The sequence below is a fragment of the Phyllopteryx taeniolatus genome, chromosome 10 (genome assembly GCF_024500385.1).
Source record: "Phyllopteryx taeniolatus isolate TA_2022b chromosome 10, UOR_Ptae_1.2, whole genome shotgun sequence".
In the NCBI taxonomy this organism is placed as follows: Eukaryota; Metazoa; Chordata; class Actinopteri; order Syngnathiformes; family Syngnathidae; genus Phyllopteryx; species Phyllopteryx taeniolatus.
Window position 1 is genome coordinate 5,985,768 of NC_084511.1, and position 26,411 is coordinate 6,012,178.

Genomic DNA, 26,411 nt, shown 5'->3' on the forward strand with positions numbered 1-26,411 from the left:
ATGTGTGCTGAATGTTATTTATGCATTTTTAAATTTGCTTTTGAATGATGGGACATTAGTAAAGTTGCACGGGTTTACACAGTAGTGAAATGTTACACAACCAACAAACATTACATACAAAAAAAAAAAGTTACTTAAATAAGTTGATAAAACCTCCCTTGATCCATGCTTAATAGTTTTGCACGGTCACAATTAGGCTGCCAACTTCAAAACAGACCAGTGCACTGACCCACTTTTTCCACTCACAAAATTCTAAAGTACTTTACATTCTATATTATTAGGGATTTTTAAAAAATACTGCAAGGCAGGTCAACATTTAAAAAAAACAAACAAAAAAAAAAAAACATACAGTAGATCTGTGAACCACGCTTCCCCATCTTCACTTGTCTTTCTTGCTCTCCAAGTTTTGCTCCTGAGCGTCCACATCAGGCTCTGCCTCCTCTTGCCGGCAGCTGTGCTGCTCTTCCTTCAAACCATGACTCTTGTTCAGCTTCTTGGACTTCTGGAAGCGCTCATTGAGATCAAACTCTCTGATGATGTTCTCCTAGCAATGGTGGCAAAACAAAATCATATTAGTGGGGTACATTTTTAGCTGTGTTAGTCCCATGGATCTCTTTGCAGACAAACCTCATTGAAAGTCCATGAAACAGCTCTGCCTTTACTGTCCACTGCTGGACGCCTCATAACTTCCTGCCCACCTTGGAATAACACCAGTGAGGGAAGCTGCTTGGACAGAGGGGATGTGCTCACGTTGTACCTAGTCAAGAGATAGTTCCTTTATTATTTCAGTGGGAGACCCATGGATGGTGCTCTACATTTGGAATAAAACGGACAAAAATAACAGGATACTTGGCTAAAGGAGGTTTTTTTAAATGTGGTTTCAGGTTAAAGCTAATAAGATTTTCTAAGTTACTATTAATTGAGTAATTAAGAGGTTAATTTGGGGAAAAAAAATTCTTTTACTGAAAAGTATTTCAAAGAAGTCTTAGCTGTCATTTAATCTCAAAAGCAGACAACTCGAAAATGTTCTTCAAAAACAAGTCCAAAATTTTCCTTTAACTATAAAATTAAACTGAAATGGTATGTATTTTGCTTTGTGAATAAAAAATAACAGGTGGGTGTACTTGAACTAACCTGAAATTAAACCTTAAAAAGGTAGAGTTGGCAGTTTTCACAAAACAGTTGAAACCAGAAGTTGACATACACTAATCAAAAAGGTTGAATCAAATTCTCCATGCCAAACTAATCTAGGCATGCCTTTGTGGACATTACTTTGTGCACGTGATCAATCAAGGGGGCTAACCTAACAAACGAATTACGAGATGTTTAACAGTTTTGTCCTGTGATGCAAGCAGAAACCTAACCTCTGTGTAACCTCTCCATAACGTCCAATATCCACCTTCCCAAACCTCAGCCCAGCACAGTTGTACCTGCAAATACAGATGCACATTATCGCATAAACCTCCCAAAGCCACACATGCAAGCATACACATGGCACATACCATTTATGTCATTGATGCATATAGCTGTGGGGGTGAACCATCTCAGTGTACTGTTTTTCTAATTCTGATGAAGTCAGTGCAAAGTCATCTCTTACTTGAGCGAAAGGTCAGCATAGACTGGAGCAAAAGACTGGCAGTCAGACGACCAGTTAGCGTAGAATTCAACAATCCAGGTAACACGTCTGTCTTTCTGCAGCTCCTCCTGGTAGGAAAAAAAACCCCATTATATTCCCAACAAATTGAACAGAAGTAATTTGGGACATTTCTAGAACTTTGAATGTGCTCCATCCAAACCAACTCACATCAATGGTCTTGTCACTGAAGTACTTGATGTACTCAGGGCCCATGTATAGTGGAGGCTTACATGTCATGACAAATGCTGGGGAGAGACAGTTACATGACATTTTTTTATTTTTTATTAAGGTTATAGTTGAAATATATTTTTCATTATCTTATTATTCCATTTTAATTTTTAACAATGGTTCTAACAAAGCCACTGACCGACACACAGTGCGACGTAGAGGATGCCGAGGCGAATGTCCAGCCTGAAAAAGAGGATGACATTGGCCACTTTGCTGAACATGAACAAGTTTCCAATGTGCTGCTCCAAGGTGACTGCAGGCGGGGGGAGAGACAGATGAGAGAAAAAAACAGTTGATACAAGGTCAGAAAAGGATCTTCAAGGGTAATGTTTACACAACAATGGACTGGTTTATTTGTAGTGGAGTACTCCCTGCATTGGGGGGGGGGGGGGGTTCGACAGTGAAACGGTCACAGGTTAGGTAGCACATTGGTTAAACAGTTACAATCAAAACGACACAGTTGCTTGAGAGCAAAGTCTACAGCTTAGCATGCAATTGTTCTATTAAGACCAATTCTGGTGGCAATATAGGAAAGCGGAGCAGTGTTTTCACTATGAAAGTTTAACTTCCATCCATCTTCTGGATGATTTGAACCCCGGTCCTCAGAACTGTGAGGCTGATGTGCTAACCAGTCGCCGCGAAAGTTTAACTTTTTTTAATGGAATTCTGGAAATAAATGAACTTTTCCATGATATTCAAATTTTTGGAAATCATTATTTAACGTCACAATTTTTCTCACTAAATACATTTCCAAAGGTGCTATTGAAATGAAATTTTCACCAGATGTTAGGAACAACCAATTAAAACCATACATACAAAGAAAGTAGAACAAATAAGATCAGAAATGAAGTTGTGTGTAATAATGTGAAATGACACAGGGGAAAAAGTACACCCCAACCGTGCTCACTGGACCATTGAGAAGCTTAGATATGCACCTGTAACCAATGCCATGGTTCTGTTTTGCAACAATTAGTTTGTGATGGTCTTGAGACAGCTCTTTGCTCTTACTCATCATGTGTCTTTAGTCACACCTTGGCAATGAGACCTTTTGTAGGCCATCAATTAGGACTGAACCATCTGATATTAATTTGTACTGACAAGGGGCTGGATTACTATTTGATTATTGATAGATTTTAGGTGTTGTCTTTGCTTTCCATGCCTTTTTGGACTTCCCTTTCATGTGTTCATTCATGAGGAAAAACATTAACTTACATGATTTTAGCAAATGGCTGCAATATAACAAAGAGTGAAAAATTTAAGGGGGTCTGAATACTTTCCGTACCCACTGTATACTAGACTTTACACCAATCTAATTCGCTTGTTCGGCAGATAATTAGCATTTTATGCTGATCGGGTTTAATCTCGTAATTCGCCGATCTGATCAATGACTCCGCAAAAGACAACATTTACTCCGTGTCGCCATTGTATACAGTATATTTGAATCCAAAAGCTAGTTTATTTTTAGCCTTGTCACAAATCTTTTGACATCATTTATCACCACTGGACTTTGTCAAATCAAACACGACTGGATACACTCGTTACCACGGCCACGACAAAAACAATGGATCGCGCGTGTATTGTTTTGGTAAAAAAAAAAAAGAACAAAATGGGGGGAAAACCTGTGGTGGTGGTTAACGGTGCTAAGGAGAAAACGTTCCTTTATGGATTGCTTGAGGAATGTTCACATACTTTTAATACGATTCGGCTCACAAGCAGCCAACAAAACGTTATGTAGCCTAGCAAGATAGTGGTCGCACTAACGGTTGTACGTAAACATGCCAGCATTCTGTTGAATCGTGCACTAAGGTTTCAGTGTGTGAGTGAAGTAATTTAATTACAATCAAGTAATTTAATTACAGTTAGTTAGCACCCATTATTTCTGTCATGTTCGTTTGACCTGACTGATTAGAATACATGACCTGACTAGAGAATATTTTTGACGATACTCAGTATACAAGTACATACAGTAAATGAACAAGTCATTTAAATTGACACATTGCTCCATCTTGTGATCGGATCGGTTTTATATATATTATACACACACAGACACACACACACACACCTGTTCTATTTACTGTTCTCCAGTAGGAGAGCTCTAACTCCATTTCCAAAGATTGTTCGATCGTTGAACTGTTTCTAATATTTCACCGCTCTCGTGTAACTACCGCATTTCCTCATACAGTGGCATTTATTTACTCAACTGCAGACGTTTGAGTTTATGGTGGCATAAAACTGTGCTGCATTGTGCTTCCAAAATATTAGGAACACCTCTCAATATAAAAAATAATAATCATTTAGGTAAATTTAGAAACTAGGGACGCACAGATACTGATAACAGCCGACATCGTACGTCATACTAGACAAACTGCTCCGATACTACAACACCGATACCACTTTACCAGCCTGGCATATACCTTCCGAGCAGGTGGACAAACCAAGTGGACATACTTCAAGGCAGGGGTCGGCAACCTTAAATACTCAAAGATCCATTTGGACTGTTTTCCACAGAGGGGGGGGACCATGCAGCTCTGGAGCCTTGGCTTGCAGACCCCTCTTTTAAATGACTCTCTCATGCTGTGAACATTGGCAATTAATTCTGTAGCTCTGTACTTACAAAATATATCTACAGAAAAAATATCCCCCCAAAATAGACTCAGTAGTAATTTTAGCCTTGTTTTCCCATGAAATATTTGCTTTTCAGACAGATTTTGGCCCACATACATTTTGGTCACGTCAGGCGCGTGAGGCAATGACATTTGTCATTGAACTACTACGTATTCTGCGGTGTAATTTTTGCCTACATTGAAAGTCTGAATGTGTTATTTTTTTTCTTCCACAATTACAAGTGAAAATAGTGATCGTGAAATACTTCCGTCTGCCTTTTTTTATTTTATTTATTTATTTTTTTTTTTTTTTAAATCGATCGTTGAAATGTCTCTTTGAAGATAGAATACAGCCACATCCTCCCACAGGAGGTGCTCGCATATTAAGGTTTCGTCAGTTCAATGTTGTATTGTTCAATTGTTTTCGGCAATAAAGAAAAGAGGATTGCTGTTAGTAAATACCTGGAGTCACTCTCTTTAAAAACCAAAGACCAAGTCCGAAACCTTGGTGTTCTGATAGATTCCGACCTGACTTTCAACTGTCATATCAAATCAATTACTAAAACACCCTTCTACTACCTGAAGAACATATCCAGAGTGAAGGCTTGGATGTGTCAAGCAGACCAGGAGAAGCTCATCCATCCTTTTATCTCAAGTAGACTTGACTATTGTAATGGTCTTCTGACCGGACTCCCTAAAAAGCACATTAAACAGCTGCAGCTCACTCAGAATGCTGCAGCTCAGGTTCTGACCAGAACAAAGAGGTTAGAGCATATTACTCCAATTCTGAAGTCTTTACACTGGCTCCCAGTCAGCTTGAGAATAGATTTTAAAGTTCTGCTATTGGTCTATAAATCACTAAACGGTTTAGGTCCTGAATATATGATGCTAATGTAATATAAACCCCGTCGGGCTCTGAGATCGACAGACTCAGGTTAAATAGTGGAGCACAGAGTCCAAAGCAAACACGGTGAAGCAGCATTTAGCTATTATACTGCACACAAATGGAATAAGTTGCCAACAGAAGTGACGTCAGCCCCAAGTGTGCATGTTTTTAAGTCCAGGTTAAAAACTTTCCCCCCCCCCCCCCCATGCTTTTTAGAGCATTTCCAATTTTAAATATTTCTTGCACTGGACGCGGTTTTAATTGTATTCTTTTGTCTTTGTTTTAAATGTTTATAAGCTGTTTTTTTTTTCTTTGTTTTTAAAATGCTTTTAAATCGTGTGAAGCACATAGAGTTACCTTGTGTATGAAATGCGCTACATAAATACATTTGCTTTGCTTATTGATTGCATCGCAATGCAAAATACAAAATAAACGTGTGAAAGATGGACCATTAAGACGCAGAGGTATTCCCTACGTCTCTCAGGTGGCCTGGATCGTTCCAGTGGTCTCCTCCCGGTGGGACGTGCCCGAACACCTCACCTTATTGTGGTGGAGGGGTTTGTGTGTCCCAATGATCCGAGGGACTAAGTTGTTTGGGGCTTTATGCCCCTGGCAGGATCACCCATGGCAAACAGGTCCTAGGTGGGGGACCAGACAAAGCACGGCTCCAAAGAACCCTATGATGTTTAAAAATACTGGAAGACATTTTCCCTTGCCCGGACACGGGTCACCGGGGGGCCCCCGTCTGGAGCCAGGCCTGGACCCGGGCCTGCACCCTTGGGGCCCGGCCCGGCACAGCCCGAAAGGGTAACGTGGGTCCCCCTTTCCATGGGCTCACCACCTGTGGGAGGGGCCGTTGGGGTCAAGTGCAGTGTGAGCTGATGCCGAAGGCGGAGACCTTGGCGATCCGATCCCCGGCTACAGATGCTGGCTCTCGAGTACTCATATGTAAGGTATGTTACTAAATCCAGAAAACGGGCCACCATTTTCTTTCCAGTTCACTGTGCTGGATTTCCAGCACTTGGATTTAGCGGCGGTCCAACAAAATTGTGTTTTCTCATTGTTTTGCGCGCAAGGTCATACTTGTTCTTTTCGGATGACATTGTTTGGAAATCCCTTTACCACCTGGTTTTTGAATTTTTCATGTGGGATTTTCTGTGGTTCTGACAAAGATGAAAATGTTCCTCGATTTCTGCGTCCAAAATCACACATTCATAGGCTTCAGACACGATTGACGAAAATATGGACGTGATCAGCTATTATTATTCTTGTTTGCTGTGAAGTTTGAAGTAAATCTGACGATGCGCTTGCTCTCGGTGTGGCCCGGAATGAGATGGCTCCAGTGGACGCCGGCATTGAAAAATCTGAAAATGGCCTGTTTATACATTGCATTTTCATCTCAACTTATAAGAAAAACATGGGTGTTTACCAAAGAGTCAAGGTTTCTGTCATACATTTCCTATTGATTCATGATATTTATGATTTGATTCCGAACATAAAAAGTGGCATAAAATCCTTCATCCTTATCCAATTCTTACAAGCTATGGCGTTTCAAACCTCTATCCAATGACATCGTCTACTTAGATGTACAGTTGATTTGAAATTTCTAGTAACCTACCTACTTAATTTTATCCAAGGTTTATTTTGCTTACCTTTTCCCCTCAATACGAACCTGTGCTCAAACAAATGCCAGATTCCAAAGTACGTGTTCATACCTCTTTCCCCGTTGAAGAATGTCTCTTCAAATGCGTTTTTAATATAAAGCTATTGCATGAAACCTCATTAGATGTACCTAATAAATTGTCCAGTAGGGTTGACAAAACTGTGTGTGTGTGTATGTTGGTGAGGATTCGACTTACTTGCTCTTCTATTTTTCATCATCACTATGGCACTGAGGAACATGAGAATCTCCACTTCTCTCTGTTATGTAAACGCGACAAACGAAAATGTAGGCGAAGGCAGGTAACGGGTAATGGATGTAGCTTCGTTACCCGACCCGGCCCCGGCGTGCTCACCCAGTCGAAGTCGCACGAGTTGCCGTCCTCGCGCTGGGTCGCCAGGTGCTCGCACAAACCGGGAGCCTTTCGGACCACTAAGAAGGCGACGGTCATGAAGAAGGAGGTGATGTAATACGGTTTCAGCAGCCATTTGTAAATTTGTGGCAGGTGGTATAGGAAAGCGCACACTCCGGTGATTAAACCCATTTCGGCCAAAGGGAGCTTGCCAGCTGATCGTCGGAAGTCAACTGGAGACGGAAGTGACGCAGCGGCGCGTCTACGGTTCTCCACGCATGCGCGAAATAAAGCGCACTGGGCCTCGCGGCGTACCGTAGTTTGGGCGCGTGCGCGCAAAATGTAAACAGAAGAAGACGAAAAAATGGAGGGAAGCGAAGCAGTAATCGAGACGTTGTCAAACGACAACGCTACAACAGCACACAGCACTGATGAATCCACGGGAATATCATCACAAGGTGTAAACTCCGAAGCAGCTTGTAAAGTCTCCAAAAAAGACGAGCCTCGAGGGAGCAGGTTGAAGCTGTACGATAAAGTCATTGAGAAAAGCCTGGAAACGTTCATGGACATGGCCAGGTGAGCGAATATTAAGTTTACTCGGGTAACGTTGGAATTAATACAGCTCTTTGGATTCGGATGTGTGAACAATGTCCCTTTTCTTTGAAAATATAAAACAGTTGAATATCAACATAATACGTACACAAGAGGTATGCACAGAAAAGGTTATCTTATACTATAAATATTTGTTGCATAGTAATGTACCTTTAAACTTATAGGCCCCTTTTTCATGTGACACAGCAGTGACATACTAATTCATATAATTTCCCTCTCCAGACACTTATTAATCTGCCTGTTTTTTGTTTTTTTTTGCTTTTCAAAGTTGGTTACCCTCCACTATAACGCAGTTCCATCCAGACCAATGTGACAAGCGTATTGTATCACCCAAAACATGTGACGATAGCTTAACAATTAGCATAGCTTCTTCATCTTTCTCCTGCTTAAGAAAGACCTGAGTGGTCAGGAAGGGAATATTGGACAGAGGGCGTTTTACCCCGCTGTCCTATCCAATAGTTTGTGTTCATATATGCAGTGGTGTGGGTAGGGCAAGCAAGGCCTCCTCTCAGGGTATAAACCCTATCAGAACCACTGACCGCCGTTTACAACATAAATACTAATATTTGTTCCATTAAATTGTATTAATTTATTCCTGGAAGTCAGTTTCCTTTATTTTGTAGAGTTTCTCTTGGCTGCGTTGCTTCCATTATCCAGAACCAGCAGTGGTGGCCTACGAAATGTAAACTCAACGGGACTGTTTCTTTAACCAATCATATTTCAAATTTGTCCTCACAGGGCCAGAAAGCTGTCCCTGACGTCAGCATTTTTCCATCCTTTGATTGGTTGGTCAGAGCTAAACCTGTGACAGCCAACTTCGACTAGCATAATCTGCACGCATCAATACATTTACTCAGCATCTCTGACGAGTGTGGTGTATTTTATTTTAATTTATTTTCATGTTATTAGATAAATATTGATTCTGAACTTCTCCAAATGATGTACTTAGCAGTTTCATGTGGGGCTTCAACAACAAATCATTAAAATCGATAAAAATCGATACCTGAAAGTGTTGGCAACAAATTTCATTGACAAGTCATTGTGTCGCGTGATTACTAAGTAAGTAGTAAGTACTCCGCCATAGTGCCAAAAATCTGGCATATGAATTTTTTTGACAAGACCCACTCTACGTATTTGTATGTGTTGGTAAAGTGCGTCCACAACATAGCGATTCAAAGGAAAGTATGAGTCCAACCAACGGCTGATAGCCAATCAGAGGTAGAGTAGGGTGGGTCTTTTCTTGTACAATCCAACAACAAATCCAGACACACAATTTGTGTATATTAGAAAATAGAAGCTAAATTTATTAAACACGGTGAAAACACAACATTAATTGAGAGAGGTGTAAAAACACATGGTGCTGGACATGGTTTGAAGAAAAAGGTGCAGATGACCTTTCGGAAGTTTGTGCCACAAATGAGAGCGTTTGCGAAACGTCATTGTGACGTAATTCTGCCACATTCATTGATAGAAGTCCCATTCACTTCAATATCATATTTGCTAAGAAACCTTTCGTGGCTTTTTATCGCAGTATGCAAGTTTGGGCCAGCTGATGCCAAGCAAAGCTTCTGTACAACAGCGGCAACCAGAATTTGCCTGAAATACGAAGTTACGGACAAATGTGTCCCAAGTCGGTCCACTGCCTGACCAGACGGGATGTTTTTGATTGAACACTTAAACTTTTAATTTCGGCCTACATAAAAGATTTAATGAAAGTCTATTAGTCTCTTGACGAATACAAGTCGTAATCATTCAATTGTTGATTAGACAATGTTCAGCCGGCGAAACGTCTCCGTACGTGACATGTATTTGCATATTATAAGGCTCATATCCATTTGTAATTTGTATATAATAGAAGGCCTACTTAAGAGGTAAAATATCACCAAAAGTAACGGAGGCGTTAAGTATTTAAGAGTGAGATGAAAGTTATTAGCTAATCTGAGATTTATCTTTTGTTTGGGGTCGCTGACGCCGCCGACGTCATAGGGTGTTTTGTACTCCTTGAGCGCTGGCAGCTAGAGCCATTCCACACATCCAACATCCGCGCACAGATGTAATTGTGAATATTACTCCGCGGTGGACTAATATATGCGAGCGCATTGGCCTGAGGTTCCGCCTGTGCGCTTGGGACCTGCTTTCGAGAAGTCACAGGAGTTGACGAGACCAGAAAAAAGACTTCCGCTGGTGTTGTTTTGAGGTAAAGGTACTTTCACTCCGTTACAGTGATCTAAATGTCGCTCGCTACTTTTATGTATCAATTATTGCTTATTTATCAATTATTATTGCTTATTTATTTCGTGCGCAAGACTTCGCCTTCTGCATTGCGCTGTTTGCGCCAATCGTTTAAGTCTAGTTTATGAGTCAAATGACACAGTCACATGACCTCACACAATGTCTTCCATTGGGCTTCCTGTGCATAGGTATTAAAAGTAGATAAGCCAACACCGCTGATTGTCGTGCCTACGTGGCGGCCATGTTGGGAAGGTCGTCCTTATCATGAAGGCAGCGGCACGCTACTCGTGTTTACATTTAGATGGGGAAAGAAACAACAGCTTTAATGTATTGTAGTATTTGTCTGCCCAAACAGACTGGGGTGGTGGTCTCCCTTTTTAAGAAGGCGGACCGGAGGGTGTGTTCCAACTACAGGGGGATCACACTCCTCAGCCTCCCTGGTAAGGTCTATCAGGGGTACTGGACAGGAGGGTCCGTCGGGAAGTCGAATCTCAGATTCAGGAGGAGCAGTGTGGTTTTCATCCTGGCCGCGGAACAGTGGACCAGCTCTACAGGATCCTCGAGGGTGCATGGCAGTTCACCCAACCAGTCTACATGCGTTTTGTGGACTTGGAGAAGGCGTTTGACCGTGTGCCTCGGGGTGTCCTGTATAGGGTGCTTCGGGGGTACCGAACCCCTTGATACGGGCTGTTCGGTCCCTATACGCCTAGTGTCAGAGTTTGGTCCATATTGCCGGCAGTAAGTCTGATTTGTTTCTGGTGAGGGTTGGACTCCGCCAAGGCTGCCCTTTGTCACCGATTCTGTTCATAACCTTTATGGACAGAATTTGTAGTTGCAGCCGAGGTGTAGAGGGGGTCCAGTTTGGTGACCTCTGTATCGCATCTCTGCTTTTCGCAGATGATGTGGTTCTGTTGGCTTCATCAAGCCTTGATCTCCAACTCTCACTGGAGCGGTTCACAGCTGAGTGTGAAGCGGCTGGGATGAGAATCAGCACCTCCAAATCTGAGACCATGGTCCTCAGTCGGAAAAGGGTGGCATGCCTTCTCCAGGTCGGGGATGAAATCCTGCCCCAAGTGGAGGAGTTCACTACACCATCAGTGACTTCCTTAATTTAGGTTAAAATAAAAATAAAAATCTCTGCGGTGGCACGGGGGATTCCCCCCAGACCACCCCTACAATGTTTTTTTGGGTCACCTTTTTCATGCCTTTGGTGTTTGCATATCTGCTTTCAAACAACACAATCTACTGTATTATACCCATTTTGTGCATTTCACAAAAAAACTATATTTGGCAGCTATTGTGGGCTATAACATACATTTGTATGATTTTGTGTGTTGGTCCATGGCCTATTGTAAAGCTATTTGACGTCAACATTGTTTGTTTTTTATTATTCATAATTGATTATTTTAAGAGCTCTGAGATGTTCATGCAGCAAACTGTTTGTCCACTTTTGTGCACTGCCAATTTGAAATGATGTGTTTTTTTTCAATAAAGAGATGAAAACTATTTTGTCTCTGATTAATAATAAAACAAAAATAATTGTCCGATTAATTGATTATGAAAATAAGCAGCCCTAGTTTCATGCTGTTGTATTGTATTTTTGTATAGTATTCAATTCATGGTTTCTATAATTGAGACGTGATAGTGATGGTATTAAGAGGTAGATTCATTTCCAACTGAAGGCCCAGCTACCAAATTGGACAGCCTGCCACTTTGAATATGTATTATGCTGAATTATTCAATGCTTCATATGAGGTATTTTTGTACTTTCTTTTTTTTTTATTTCAGGGTTGTGGAACTAACATGATGCATATTCTAATACGCCATATAGTTTATCCTGTATCATTTGTATATCTTTTTAAAACAGTTCTGACAGGTTTTCCAGCATGTTCCATCAGCTCTACAAGTTAAACCCTCAGAGAATGGAAAACATTCACAAGCAGTTTGTAGACGAGTTGCGGAGAGCTGTCAAGGTATGTACGTACATCACTTAAACACATGGACAAAATTGTTGGTACTCCTCTGTGAATGAAAGAAACACCCACACTGGTCACATAAATAACTTGAATCTTACAAAAGTAATAATACATCAAAATTTAATGAAACTTAACCAATGAAAATCAAACTCATGAAACATCCATCCATCCATTTTCAACACCGATTATCCTGGTTAGGGTCGGGGGGTGCTGGAGCCTATCCCAGCTGACTTCGGGCAAAAGGCGGACTACACCCTGAACTGGTCGCCAGACAGTCACAGGGCACATATAGACACGGAGAACCATTCGCACTCACATTCACACCGTCACTGAGTGCGAACTGAACCCACTCTGCCCGCACCAAAGTCAGGTGAGTGTACCACTGCGCCATCAGTGACACTCATGAAACAGTCTTCGACAAATATGATAACCGTGGGGACATGTTCAAACTACGTCCTAATTAGCATCACAGGTGTCTTCAAATTTGTAGTCAGTCTGTTGGCCTATTTAAAGGGTGACAAGTAATCACTGTGCCGTTTGTAAACATGGACCAGAGAAAGCAAAGGAGAGAGTTGTCTAAGGAGATTAGAAAGAAAATTATAGACAAGCATGTTAAAGGTAAAGGCTATAAGACCATCTCCAAGCAGCTTGATTTTCCTGTGACTGTAATGGCACATATTATTTGGAAATGTAAGATCCACGGGACTGTAGCCAATCTCCCTGGACGTGGGTACAGGGGGAAAATTGATGGCAAATTGAAAAGACGGATAATACCAATGTTAGCAGAAGAAACCAGAAAACCTCCGAAGAAGAAATTAAAGGTGAACGCCAAGGTCAAGGTACATCAGTGTCAGATCACACCAACCGTCTTCTTTTTTTTTTTTTTAAGGCAAAGTGGAATTTATGGGAGACGACCAAGGAGGACACCACTGTTAAAAATAAATCATAAAAAAGCGAGACTGGAATTTGCCAAACTGCAGGTTGACAAGCCACAAAGGTTCTGGGAGAATGTCCTATGGACAGGGGAGAGAAAACTGGAACTTTTTGGCAAGGCATATCAGCTCTATGTTCACACACGCAAAAATAAAACGTAACAAGAAAAGAACGCTATCCCTACTGTGAAATATGGAGGAGACTCTGTTATGTTCTGGGGTTGCTTTTCTACATCTGGCACAGGGTGTCTTCAATCTGCAGGGTACAATGCAATCTCAAGACTATCGAGGTATTTTAGAGAGAAATGTGCTGTCAGAAGGTTTGGTCTCAGTTCCAGGTCATGCAACTTGCAACAGGATAATGACCCAAAACATACCGCTAAAAACATTTCCAAGGTTACAAATTTAGTTACATTTGAAAAATAACCACAGAAGCTGTGTATCCCCTCCCCCCTCTTCCATATTACTACCTCCTTGTTGAGCCGACTTTTGTAATTGACTCTCTCCGATGATACCTGGGATAGGCTCAAGCACGCCCGCGACCCTAGTGAGGAGAAGCGGCTCAGAAAATGGATGGATGGATGGTCAGTTGCCATTCTGCTCCAGTCTGAAACGTGACAATTTTTTTCCAAATATGACCTCGAAGCTCCACCTTGTGGTGCAATCTGTTAGTTTGACTGAGATTTTGAAAAGGTTAGACTCATAGTTCTACTTTTGAACACATAAAATAACTGGGCTTCATTCACTAATAAATGTGTAGAAATGTTCTTACGTTGCACACAAGTTGAGCGTACAGTATAGCAAAATCACCATCAGATTCATGACACCGTGCGTATCGGTAAGTTTTCTTCGCACCACGGCACCTCGGAAAGCTTGGTAAACCCAGAAACTGACAATATACTGTATAATAATCATGTTAATCATTTTTCATAATTATCAAGTTAAATTCGCAAATGCTGCACACAAAACATTCATAGAAAAAATTGTATTAAAAGCCGAGAATGAACAAACACTGGACAAATTGTAAAAGTAGATAAGGGTAAGAAAATGTTTTTTTCGTTTGTTTTTTGTTTGATTTTCAACCTCTGGAAATTCACCACGTATCTTAGTTTGTCCCATTACAAGCTATTCATTGGATTTGAACTATTTGACTTTCAATTTAAAAAAAATAAAATAAATAAATCTGGAAAAATTACCAGTCAAAGATTTTAGAATCCGCCCAATTATTTTTTTTTTTTCAAATTGAAATTCAAGTAGTTCAAGTCCAATGATTACCACACATTTATGGGAATTTCCACAACAGAGTCGGGAATAACTTTATGAAGAATATTTGATTTCCATTTTGGAAATAATGCCACAAGTGTGTTCGGCTGTGATACTGTATTTGCCCAAGGTGGCTATTTTATCGAGTCAAAGGTTTAGAATACGTTTTTGTTTGTGGATTGATTCCATGACTTCTTTTGTAACTTGAATAGTTTATTTGTTCTGTGCTTTCATTTCAGTCTAAAATGAAAAATGTAACTGCATAACTTTCAATTAAAAAAAAAAAAAAGCAGGAAAAATTGGCATGTTCAAAAACCTTTGAGCGGGAGTGTACTCAGGATCGAATAAACTCCATCGCTCTCAAAATCTGGAAGCTGACGCAATTCATTAATGCCCTTTATTAGTAAGCAATGCGATATTGTTTAATTCTTATTCCACCAACGTAGTATTTATCAATGTACCGTGTTTTGATTATTACTTGCACATACAACGTATTCGTACAAAAAATATTTTGGGTATAGTTCCTCTAAAACATGAAATACAATAAAACATTAGCTTGTAGTGATGCATACAGCCTTTTTAACTTTTTTTATTATTATTTTTTAATCCAGTACATACATCCATCCATCCATTTTCTGAGCCGCTTCTCCTCACTAGGGTCGCGGGCGTGCTGGAGCCTATCCCAGCTGTCATCGGGCAGGAGGCGGGGTACACCCTGAACTGGTTGCCAGCCAATCGCAGGGCACATCGAAACAAACAACCATTCGCACTCACAGTCATGCCTACGGGCAATTTAGAGTCTCCAATGAATGCATGTTTTTGGGATGTGGGAGGAAACCGGAGTGCCCGGAGAAAACCCACGCAGGCACGGGGAGAACATGCAAACTCCACACAGGCGGGGACGGGGATTGAACCCCGCACCTCAGAACTGTGAGGCTGACGCTCTAACCAGTCGGCCACCGTGCCGCCCCAGTACATACATTCAAGCATTATTTTACTTTTCTCATACAATACATTTTTAAAGTACAGTTCAGTTGTGTTTAACTTTGAAGTACATTTGCATTCATCTTTAACTGTTTTTAAGATTTTATTGAATTTTATTTTATTTTTTATACAACTTATGTGCAGTACATTGTAATTAAGTCATTTAAATATATATATTTTTTAAATGTTCCTTTATTTATCCACAGTGTTACCAGTGGCTTGCAATGATAAATATACTTTTTAGGAATAAAACCTCTCATTTTTGTTGAACTCTTAAGCCTACTACATAGTGTAGGTAAATGTTAGTCTTTATAGTAGTAGTTTAAGAGTAAGCAGCTATGGCAAGACTAAAGTAAGTATTTTTTGACGTGTATGAAAAGTTCGAGAACCATTGTTCTACAGAAAAACTGAGTCGGTAAGTTTGTGACGGGTGATTTGCGAATCGGTGAGGGTTCACAGTAATGTAGGAGAACTCAGTGACACTATGACTCGTGGTATTCGTGGTGTTTTATATTTGATTTATTGTGGTGTATTCATATTGTTTGGACACATACTTAGCTGAGTGTTTCTCTCTGTATAAAGGATGATATCAGCAAACTGAATGAAGAAGCGGGACTAGAGTCCAAACTAAATGAGCTGGACAAACTGGAAAGTGCTGCTAAAATCAATCCAGACCCTCAATGGTTGGTACACAACAAGAGACTCAATCACTCTTTCTTCTTTCCTTGCAATACATTATACTCAGTTTTCAGGCAGATTGGATGCTGACCTCAGTATTTTTGTGTTGTCCACTTCATTGTTTGATTGCTTTGTGCACTATAGTACAGTTTCCATAAACTATTGACTACTTATGCAACAATGTCGTTAATATTTAAATAATTTAACCATCTCCCGTACTGTCGATCTACCTGTTTTCTTAGGCGTCCCTCTGGGGTTCCAGAACAAGACTTTAGCGGCTTTATAATGCCGTTGTATCAAAAGCAGGAGGCTTACTTGCGGCGGGAGCTCAAAAAGATCCAGGCTGAGAATGCTGCCCTTGCACAAAAAGTTCAGGCTGGTAGGGAAAAGATTGCTCAGACCGAACATCGGATTTCCACAGCTGTTGCTCAGTGGGAGGTGAGAAAGAAAAGTGGCAAAATTTGAGTTCAATAAATGAATGTGTAATTTGCCTTAAACATCACTCTATCTGGAAATGGTTTTGTATTTTACATGGGTATTTACATGACAATGGGGCAGCATGTGACTAAGTGGTTAGCAATTACAGGTCTTGAGGTTCTGTGTTCAAATCTTGGGCATATTCTTCCTTTGCCTTCATGGGTTTTCTCCAGTTGCTCTAGCTTTGTCCAAAAACAGCTGTGCATGGTGTACAAAACGGATGGATTGATGATATTTGATGTATTTCTCATTAACTCTGTGATTTGTGCACATCAACGAGTCCCTAATAACTTTTATTTATATTTTAAAAAAAAAGAAATAACTATCAAATTTGTTTCTTCTGTATTTTCACTTCATTCTCTATTTTTATTTACCATGTTTGTGTGTGTGTGTGTGTGTGTGTGTGTGTGTGTGTGTGTGTGCGTGCGTGTGTGTGCGTGCGCGCGCGCGTGTGTGTATTTATTTCTCTATTTACAGGCATCGGCCACTGAATTTGAAAGCCTGGCATCATCATTATGCCCTGCAGATGTTTTTGATGATTAATCTTTCAAATAATTGGCTGATTTAACGGATACAACTCTCTATTTTTTCTTGTATATATATATATATATATATATATATATAGTTTTTTTGTACTCAATAAATGAAATTGATGAAAAGCATGTGCTTCTTGGGGTGTGTGCCATAATCGCATGCGCACAATGACCAGGTATTACGGTAATTTGCCTGTTTACTCATGACATCACGTGAAAACGTCACAAAGCGAGAACATTTCAATGGAGAAACCACAGTGTCTTGTAAACCTGTAGAACCAGACGTTTACGTCTCGAGTATTAGAACAATAGCGATAGGGATGACGGAAATATTCTCAACTTTATTTGGTCAAAATGAAACTCAGGGCCCACCCGGTTCGTCGTCCCTGGGATTCGGAGGCGGGAAACCTCCGCCGCCTCTGCCGCAAAATCAAGTCTCTGTGGCTGGGCAGATCCCAGCACAGCTCGGGGATGAGGGCCCTCCTCTGCGAAAGTCCGGAGCCATGAATGAACCCTTTTACTTACTGCGAGAACTACCTGGTACAGTATCCTTGTACTAACTACTATTTAAGTGAGCAATGCGTTTGTTGATGTGGTGTAAATAACCGACTCGTTTATCAAAAGTAGTTTGTAAACACAGCTAACGTCAGGCAAGCAGACGATCGTTTCTGGGGAGCAAATAACGCATACGCTACGACTTTTGCTACAACATCCTTAAAACTAAATTCCTCATATGTGTGCGCACTATTTAAAATGTCACCGTTTGTGTGGCCAACCGCTTATCGTGTATAGCAATGGTAATATGAAGAAAAAGTTAATATGGGCATCTTAATGTGAACCATTTGTGTTTAGTTGGGAACGAGTTGACTGGGAATACCAACCTCATCACGCATTACAACCTGGAACATGCTTACAACAAGTTTTGTGGGAAGAAGGTAAAGGAGAAGCTCAGCAACTTTCTACCAGAGTTACCAGGTGGGCCATTGGATGCTTTATATACACTTGCAAAAAGTTAGGGATAGTCCTAAAATGCAATTTAACCTTTGCAGGTAAACCTACTTTGACCTTTGCTAAACTTTTGAATGTATGTCCAACTGTCAAATGTTTCAATACTGTTTGCACAACTTTCTCTTATTCTTGTCTGTCGGGTTAGGGTTTGTGCCACGTCTGTCTGTTCAGACGGAATGTGTATTTTACTTAAAAACAGAGCCACGGCAACTGTTTAGAGGAGGGGGTGAATAACACAAACCTAGTGGGCGGCCATCCTGATGCAAAGTTAACACACTACAGAGTACACTGTGTATGTATGACCTGCACATCGGGGAACTATATCATAGAGCTTTGGGGTTCGCTGAAGGTTTATCATTACCACAACGTCAATGCTAATTTCCGTTACCCCATCTATGGCATTTCACCTTAAATGTTAGCATGAAGCTAGTGGACGTTTGTTTGACGCAGTTATTTCCATTTTGGTACTTAAATATACTGCACAATGTTAAGTCCTTTGTTTGAGGTGTCAGATTCATACATTATACTTACCAGGGAGTTTGTAGCGTCTTGTGGATTTGACTTTAGTCTTCCATAGCTCCGTCAAGTGTTGTACCTCTGCGCCTGCTGCACTGTTGTGTATTGAGAGGCTGAATTAAGTGTGCTACAGTCTTACGCAGTGCGCTTGTTCAGCTTTCATTCTTTCCACATTCATCTACTTTTACAGGAGCAGCTAATTAACAGCTTGAAAGAAGGACATGAGCCTCTTTTTTTGTAGAAGTGTGATGTGCCCAAGTGCACAGAAGTACTGGTACTAAAAATATGTTCCATGGTATTAATATTTCCCAACGAGGTATCACCATACTTTTGTAGCATCGGTATACTGTGCAAAAATACATTGTAGTCAATAGAAGGTCTCCAACTGGCCTCATATTTGGAGTATTCACAAGAAATCCAATAAGACAAACATCTATGCAGCCATTTTCTGTAGTGCTTGTCCTCATTAGCGCCACAGCTAAACTGAGCCTGTCCCAGCTGTCTTTGGACAAGAGGCGGTGTAGACCCTGGATTAGTGAACAAGCAATCGCGGGGCACATGTAGACAAACAACTCTTCACACTCACATTCACAGCTACGGACAATTTTGAGTCTTCAAAGAACCTAACATGCATGGTTTTGGATTGTGGGAGGAAGCTGAAGGACCATAGAAAACCCACGCAGGCATGGGGAGAACATGCAAACTCCACACAAGAAGGCCATAGCCAAGAACCTCACAACTGTGAGGCAGACAGAGTAACCACTATTCAAACGTCTTGGCCTAGACAGACATTTTGAACATGTATGGACCCATTGTGACCAGACCACTGAATCTGTGTGCTCACCTGGGGCCTCATGTACAAAAGGTGCGTACGCACAAAAACGTGGCGTCCGTTCGTTTTCACGGCAAAGTTCAGCTGTATCAAGAGTGACATGACCGTGGAAATGTGCGGTGCCGCACGCCAACTGCATGGCTGGCGTACACACGTTTCTGCAGATTTTGGTGCTTTGGCGACACTTAGTGGTGATGCTGGGAAACTGTTCTCATAAATCTGCACGCCAGAGACACATGAACATTTAGCACTGCTGAACAATTCATGCCCGGCAACATTTGATTTCAGCAATGCAATTGAGGCAAGGACTGAGAATTCATTTGTTTACCAGTGTATTTAATGAACCACTGATATTTGTGAGGACACCTATTAATTGATCGAGGCGATCATTTATGCCGCCTATTGCCCTCACAATCGCTTCGTGACTCCAGCACATGCACTGAAAAAAAGAGTCCTTTGAATTTACTTCATTTGAACATGTACGTCGGTTGCACATGATTAAAATGTGTTTAAATTGACATAATTTACCCCTCTTCGCCTAAAACAAAACATGATTTTTTTTTGTCAGTGTGCGTGTCCTCTCCTGTGTATTAAAATAATAAATTGAGTAATCAAAAAGGAGTAAAAGTTTTTGAGGCCCTCCGCGCCGGTTCTTCCGCCTTTTTTTGGCCACACTTTGGCGGTGGGCAGCTTTCCTCCGCTTCACATCCACCTTAATATCTGATCACTTTTTTTTTAGTTCAGCGTGTGCGCGTTATTCTGTTCCCACAGAATTGACAGCCGAACACGCACTGTCCCATTCACACCTTTTTATCGTGTTGTTAACGCCGGAGGACAGCGTGCCAAAGAGGATTTTCTTGCGTGCCTCCACTTCATTGAGCAACTTCACATTCAGAAAAAATATTTTCCTTCATTACCTTGCTCATTTTCCTTTTTTTCTGTTCATGGAGAGATCGGCATCTCAGGTGCAGGGTTTATTTAAATATGATTTGCATATTCAAATATGGGAGTGGACATGGAGGAGTCTGCTACTCCAACATGTGCGCTCATTTCCACGTTGATTGGAATGTACGAAGGAAATGTGCTTGGATTCATGAGTACGCAGAGTTTCATACATCTGAATATTTTTGTGCGTACGACGTTTTCTGGATTTAAGCGTACGCTATGTTTTAGGAGGAAATCCATGCAAGTCTTTGTACATAAGGCCCCTGACCCTTTTCTAATTTGCCGCAGGTATGATCGACTGTCCCGGGAATCAAGATGGGAGCTCACTGCGATCCCTCATTGATAAACCACCAGTGTCTGGAAACTCCTTCAGTCCACTCACCGGCACTTTGCTAACAGGCTTCAGACTACATACTGGGCCGGTAAAGATCAAGTACAATGCTGTCTTCGGGCACCCATGAATGAAGTTGTTGGGAAACAGCTTTTAATCAAACAATTGATTAGTAAGGGGTTAGAGTCGACTTCCTCATTCCCATATGAATCTTTAAAAAGTGATCCATCCATCCATTTTCTTCACAGCGTGTTTTAAGGTGTTCAATGACACCTCATTTGGAGTTTATTGTAAAACTAAATGCACAACAAAAAGAATTACACGCGTTGCGTATTTAAATACGAGACATCTTTTCCGAGATTGCGAGTTCAATGCTAGCATTCAATGGAGAATCCTATTGATGGGCTATTTTAGCGATCATTCTAGCATTTTAGCTTTCACGGGTGGGGTTTGCCTTCAAATAACGAATATTCACACGCAAATGCAGGAGTAACACATACAGACAGGTAATATAAAAATACTCACAAGCATATATTCTTCCTAATCTATGAAAACTAGGGCTGCACGATATTGGAAAAAAATTACCTTGTTTATTTTTGCTTTTATTTTTTAAACCTGTGATGTGAAATAATACAGTATCAGTGTTGGGAAAGTTTATGTTCTGCGCAAACTAGTTCAAACTTCAGTTCATTGTTCCAAAAATGAACCAGGTAAGTTCATAGTTCATAATTCAAAATTTTGAAGTTCACCGGTCCAAATACAAACTAGTTCATAATCCCCCCACCCCGATATGTTGCTGACTGGCCATTACCCTTAAAATACTGGCATTTAATTTCCTTATTCCCTCCAACTCAGTCCACACTAGTAGCCAGCTGCAGCTTTCACCCTACAATATCAAAAACTTGAGGAAGGATTTGTTGCTTCACTGGTGTTTTTTTTCCAATGAGGAATGAAGACAAAAACAGGACTTTTGTCCTTAATGTGCAAACAAAAACACGCAACACATTTTGACAAAAGGACATTGATAACTAAGCATTCCTCACAGCTCTGGCTGACTATATTAACAAAATAATTTACCTACCGGTACTCTTATATTGCAAAACAAAATTAATTCCATATTTTTAGTGTGATTGTACAGTGTTCTAACTGAAGCATTCTGATACAAATAATAATTTTCCTAGTAATCCATTTCTGCAATTATGTACTGTATTACCAAAGAACACAATCACGCCCATTTACGCAATGTCCCTGAATGCACCTCGCGCACTCAGCTGCCTCGTGCCTGCCTAGGGTAGTTTCATTCTGAAGAGCGAAATGGGAAATGCAGCGTGTACATTGTATGTTCATGTCCAAACAGATCCCTCTGCTGGTCATTAATAATAATAATACAGTTGATTCACTGTATATGACACCAACATCGCAGCAGAGTCTATATTTTGACTATTGCCTGTCCCCACACGTACATCGCCATGACGATGCTCAAACTAAATATTGTGCAGCCTTAGTGGAAAAACAAGTTTAATAAAATTCTATTTTGACGGTCTTCTACTCGCCGGCACGGTGTAGACTGGTTAGGACATCTGCCTCTCAGTTCTGGGGACCGTGTTTAATGTTTAATCCCGGCCCCGCCTGTGTGGAGTTTGCATGTTCTCCCCGTGCCTGGGTGGGTTTTCTCCGGGCACTCCGGTTTCCTCCCACATCCCAAAAACATGCATGGTAGGTTGATTGAAGACTCCAAATTGCCCGTAAGTGTGAATGTGAGTGCGAATGGTTGTTTGTTGTGCCCTGCGATTGGCTGGCGGTTCAGGGTGTACCTCGCCTCCTGCCCGAAGATAGCTGGGATACGCTCCAGCAGCCCGTGACCCGTCAAGAGGATAAGCGGTGAAGAAAATGGATGGATAGATGGACGGTCTTCTGCTCTTTAAGCTTACAGAAACATGTAGCTCCATGCGTGCATCACACCATACTGCCCCTAAGGGGCCAAGGGAAACGGTCGCAGTTTCTGGCAGGATATATTTCAGTGTGTGTGTGTGTGTGTGTGTGTGTCATCACCAAATCAATGCTAAATCATACCAAAAAAAAAATAATACTATTGATTTGTGTGTTTGTCTCTTTTCCAGCTCCCAGAACAGTACCGACTGATGCACATACAGCCGCCAAAGAAGAAAAGCAAGCACAAGCACAAACACCATCGCCCGCAGGACCCATTACCACAAGGTAGGGTGTCCAGCTAATGTACACATTCACACACAAAAAGGTTTTTAAGATGACCTCTCATCTGGAACCTTTGCGACACAGCGGAAACGCCGTCAGACACCGACCCCAAGAAGAAAAAGAAAAAGAGGGATGACGATCCTGATCGCAAGAAGAAAAAGAAAGACAAGAAAAAGAAGAAGGTAAGAAACACCATCACGCACATGCAGAAGACAATTCTAATACATCCAACAAGCAAGTTTAAGTATTTTTAAATTAAAAGATTTTATAGGCTTTACCATCAACTATTTTTAAATTATCTTTATTATTCTTTTAATGCATTGTATTTAGTATTTATACATAAACTTACAATTATTTTTATAAATGTTAAAATATTTGTTTTATATTGTAACATTCATACTATTTTATTGCCACGACTTGGGACTTTTTAAAATTTGTTTTAATGCATTGTATATTGTGTTTTATACGCAAACAAAACATGGTTTTATAAATGTTTAAAAATGTAGTTTATGAATTTTAATACAATCTTATTGTCACGACTTTGGAATTTTAAGTTCAAATAGTGAGGATAAGCGGTGAAGAAAATGGATGGATGGATAGTACTAAAAACAACTACAGAGCTGACATTCAAGATTTAGCCATCATTGTTTGGGGGTTAACAATTATTTATTTCAAAGTTTGACAAACATAGTTTTAGATGAAAGAACAAAAAAGGAAAGACAGATTCCCAAATACTCCCAGAGGAGAAAAAATACATTTAGCCCTTATTGGTGCTAGTTTGTGTGTTTGAAAGCAAGGTTGCATTTTCAAGTTCTCAACTGGCCGGATGTTTCGGGTGGGGCTAAAAACTAATGAGCGCCGTCTGTGCCTATTAGCCGGAATTGCAAGTTACTTAGTAATACAGTGTTCCCTCGTTTTTCACGGCTAATGGGGACCAGAACCCCCCTGCGAAAGGTGAAAAACCGCAAAGTAGGATTTAACTTCTGCCCTCTTTGCTCAAATTTAAAAGTTTCACTTTTTCGCTGATGGTAATCATCTTTTTCTTCCTCTTGGGCGCCCTGGAGGAAGCTTTCGCAGGGGCACAGCGCTTCGGCGGCATTGTAAGGGCTTGCTTAACTAATCAAAAAAATTTGCGCTTAAACAAAAAACGTTATTGCGAACACAACAGCGTGGACGGGACTGGCGAGACACAACAAGGGAAGATGCTGGGTGAGGCTGTGATGATGCACAGCTAATCAGCTCATGGGATAAATCCACTCATGCTCTAATTGGTTGATGTCACGCCGGGAACCAATCACACGCCTTGTATGAGTGCCCGTACAGTAAAGGCATGTACAAAGCCTCTGAGTCAACTCATCTCTTTGTTTGGCATGCAGGGAAACCTTCTCTCGCGCACATCAATATGAAACAACACGTCTTTCCGCAATATGGCTGCCGATATTGCTGTATTATTTTTTTTTAATATATATTTTGGAAAACCCCGTGAAGCACTGAAGCCGCAAAACGTGAAGCGCGAAGTGACGAGGGAACACTGTAATTGCTTGGCCGCTTTCTATCACCACCGCATCGTGCAGTTAGCCTACAACCTGTCCCTACAACCCGAAAAATGCCTCTTCCCTGAAGTGTCTTGTGATTTGGGCTAGTGTCTCTGTTGTGGTGACCCATGCACGGCTCACAGCAGCGAGTTGGATGGCTTCACTGCGAAGTGGCCTGTTGCTAGTGGCTAGGCTAGCCGCTAGAGGGCTCGTGAACCGGGACCGGTGTTTGCTCCGTCCAATACTCCAGAGCTTTGCTCCAACGCACCGCAGGTTTTTTTATTAATGGAGAGAAAAAATCCAAACCTTTTGCTTTTTTTCCTGGGCTGATTGGTGGAAAAGCCCCTATTGAGATCTATCAGTGTGGAAAAGGTTATGAAACCATGTCTAAAGCTTTGGGACTCCACCAAACCACAGTGAGAACCATTAGCCACTAATGGCGAAAACATAGAACAGTCGTAAACCTTCCCAGGAGTGGCCGCCCGAACAAATCCAGGACCTGGAATACTTGCGGTGACAAATGGAACCATGAATTCTGCTGTCTGCCAAAAAATCCTGAAGGAGAATGTCCGACCATCTGTTCGTGACCTCGGGTTGAAACGAACGTGGGTTCTGCAGCTGGGCAATGACAAACAATCATTCACACTCAAATAAATGTATTTTGTATTTATTTGTTTTGTTTTTGACTAATATTTAAATGTGGCTGATGATGGGAAACATTAAGTGTGGAAAAACATGCACAAAATGAAGACAGACAGGACAGGGGCAAACACTTTTCACACCACTGTACCTGGTGGTTTATTATTATTTTTTTAATTTATTCAAATTCAGCAGGCTTTTTAAAAACACTCTTCTCTGTGGTGTATCAAATTTAGACATTTAAGACATTTTTTCGGACTCTTTGGTGCAACTTTAATAGCATGTAAAAGTTATCCCATTTCTAGTAGACTCATGATTGTGTTACTTTTTATTGTTGCATTTTTTCCTCTGAAGTTTGCCTCCATCGAGTCTTATTCCAATTGGCCCACTTACAACGTATTGCATGTAGAAAGAGTCATTTGTCATTTGCGTACGTATGAGGTTATAATGACTTAAGTCCAAGAAAAAAAAGTTTTGTCATGTCCATCCATCCATCCATCCATTTTCTTTAACGCTTATCCTCACTCGGGTCGCGGTCGCTTAAAGAAAATGGAGTAACTTCCAACATAACTAAACATCTAAGTCGAACAAAAAAAGTTGCTGCACCGGTCATAGATTATTTGATGACATTAAACCCTGAGTTCACCTTTTCAAAATCCAAATCTGTCCCCCCTCTGTGTTACCCACACAAACCTCTAGCTCGGGAGTCTTCAATGATTTTGTTGACATTGATATTGTTGGTTTTTCGTCCTCCCCCTTCCCCCAGAACCGCCACAGCCCTGATCACACTGGCCTGGCCGGCTCACAGCCCAACAGCCTCAGATAGGCCCGAGCCCACGTGTATGCCTTCAAGTGACTATGTGTATGAGTGTTGCACCGATACCTGTATTATTCAAAGTATGCTGATGGCAAGCTGTTGTGATCTGTGTCCCTCGTTGACTTTGTTGTAATAATGTTTCACCCTATTTCCAACACAAATGAACTTTTGTTACAATCTTTAATGCTCACTTCAACATACGCCTCATAGCTTAATTTCTCAGCAATACGACCAGCCATGTACAATCAAGCCCAAAATTATTCATACCTAGGCTGAATGAAAAATCACTTTAACTCAAAATTTGGCGAGGTTTGAATAGTTTTGGGCTTAATTGTGCATATAATGACATTGAGCCACTTTGCTGTGAATTTATAGGCTAAAGTGTTTTGGAGCAATTGTAAATAAAACTTATTTTAGACAGTTTTATCTCATACATGTATTTATTTATCAAATGCACAAGGTGGTTAAAATGACTGTGTCTAGGATTAATTACGTCAAGCAGGATTACATTAGCAACTGTGC

The 26,411-nt window shown here is 40.9% G+C and overlaps 3 protein-coding genes across 3 annotated transcripts; 2 read left to right on the forward strand and 1 right to left on the reverse strand.

Moving 5' to 3' along the window:
• Window position 1: 1 nt before the first annotated feature.
• Window positions 2-7,620, reverse strand: tmx2a (thioredoxin-related transmembrane protein 2a). Its single transcript, XM_061788211.1, has 8 exons — window positions 7,369-7,620; window positions 7,213-7,273; window positions 2,004-2,117; window positions 1,805-1,881; window positions 1,598-1,704; window positions 1,365-1,430; window positions 628-757; window positions 2-544 (listed from the first exon to the last, which is right to left on the reverse strand). The coding sequence occupies exons 1-8, from the start codon at window positions 7,555-7,557 to the stop codon at window positions 380-382; spliced, it is 909 nt and encodes a 302-aa protein (XP_061644195.1). The 5' UTR covers window positions 7,558-7,620; the 3' UTR covers window positions 2-379.
• si:dkey-6i22.5 (polyamine-modulated factor 1) lies at window positions 7,598-17,417 on the forward strand. The gene is made up of 5 exons (XM_061788213.1): window positions 7,598-7,941; window positions 12,077-12,182; window positions 15,947-16,047; window positions 16,285-16,480; window positions 16,997-17,417. Exons 1-5 carry the CDS (start codon window positions 7,730-7,732, stop codon window positions 17,060-17,062), a joined length of 681 nt encoding a protein of 226 aa, XP_061644197.1. The 5' UTR covers window positions 7,598-7,729; the 3' UTR covers window positions 17,063-17,417.
• On the forward strand, window positions 17,244-26,309 carry med19a (mediator complex subunit 19a). Its single transcript, XM_061788212.1, has 6 exons — window positions 17,244-17,592; window positions 17,905-18,027; window positions 20,642-20,775; window positions 22,805-22,901; window positions 22,983-23,080; window positions 25,839-26,309. Exons 1-6 carry the CDS (start codon window positions 17,256-17,258, stop codon window positions 25,896-25,898), a joined length of 849 nt encoding a protein of 282 aa, XP_061644196.1. The 5' UTR covers window positions 17,244-17,255; the 3' UTR covers window positions 25,899-26,309.
• Window positions 26,310-26,411: the final 102 nt, after the last annotated feature.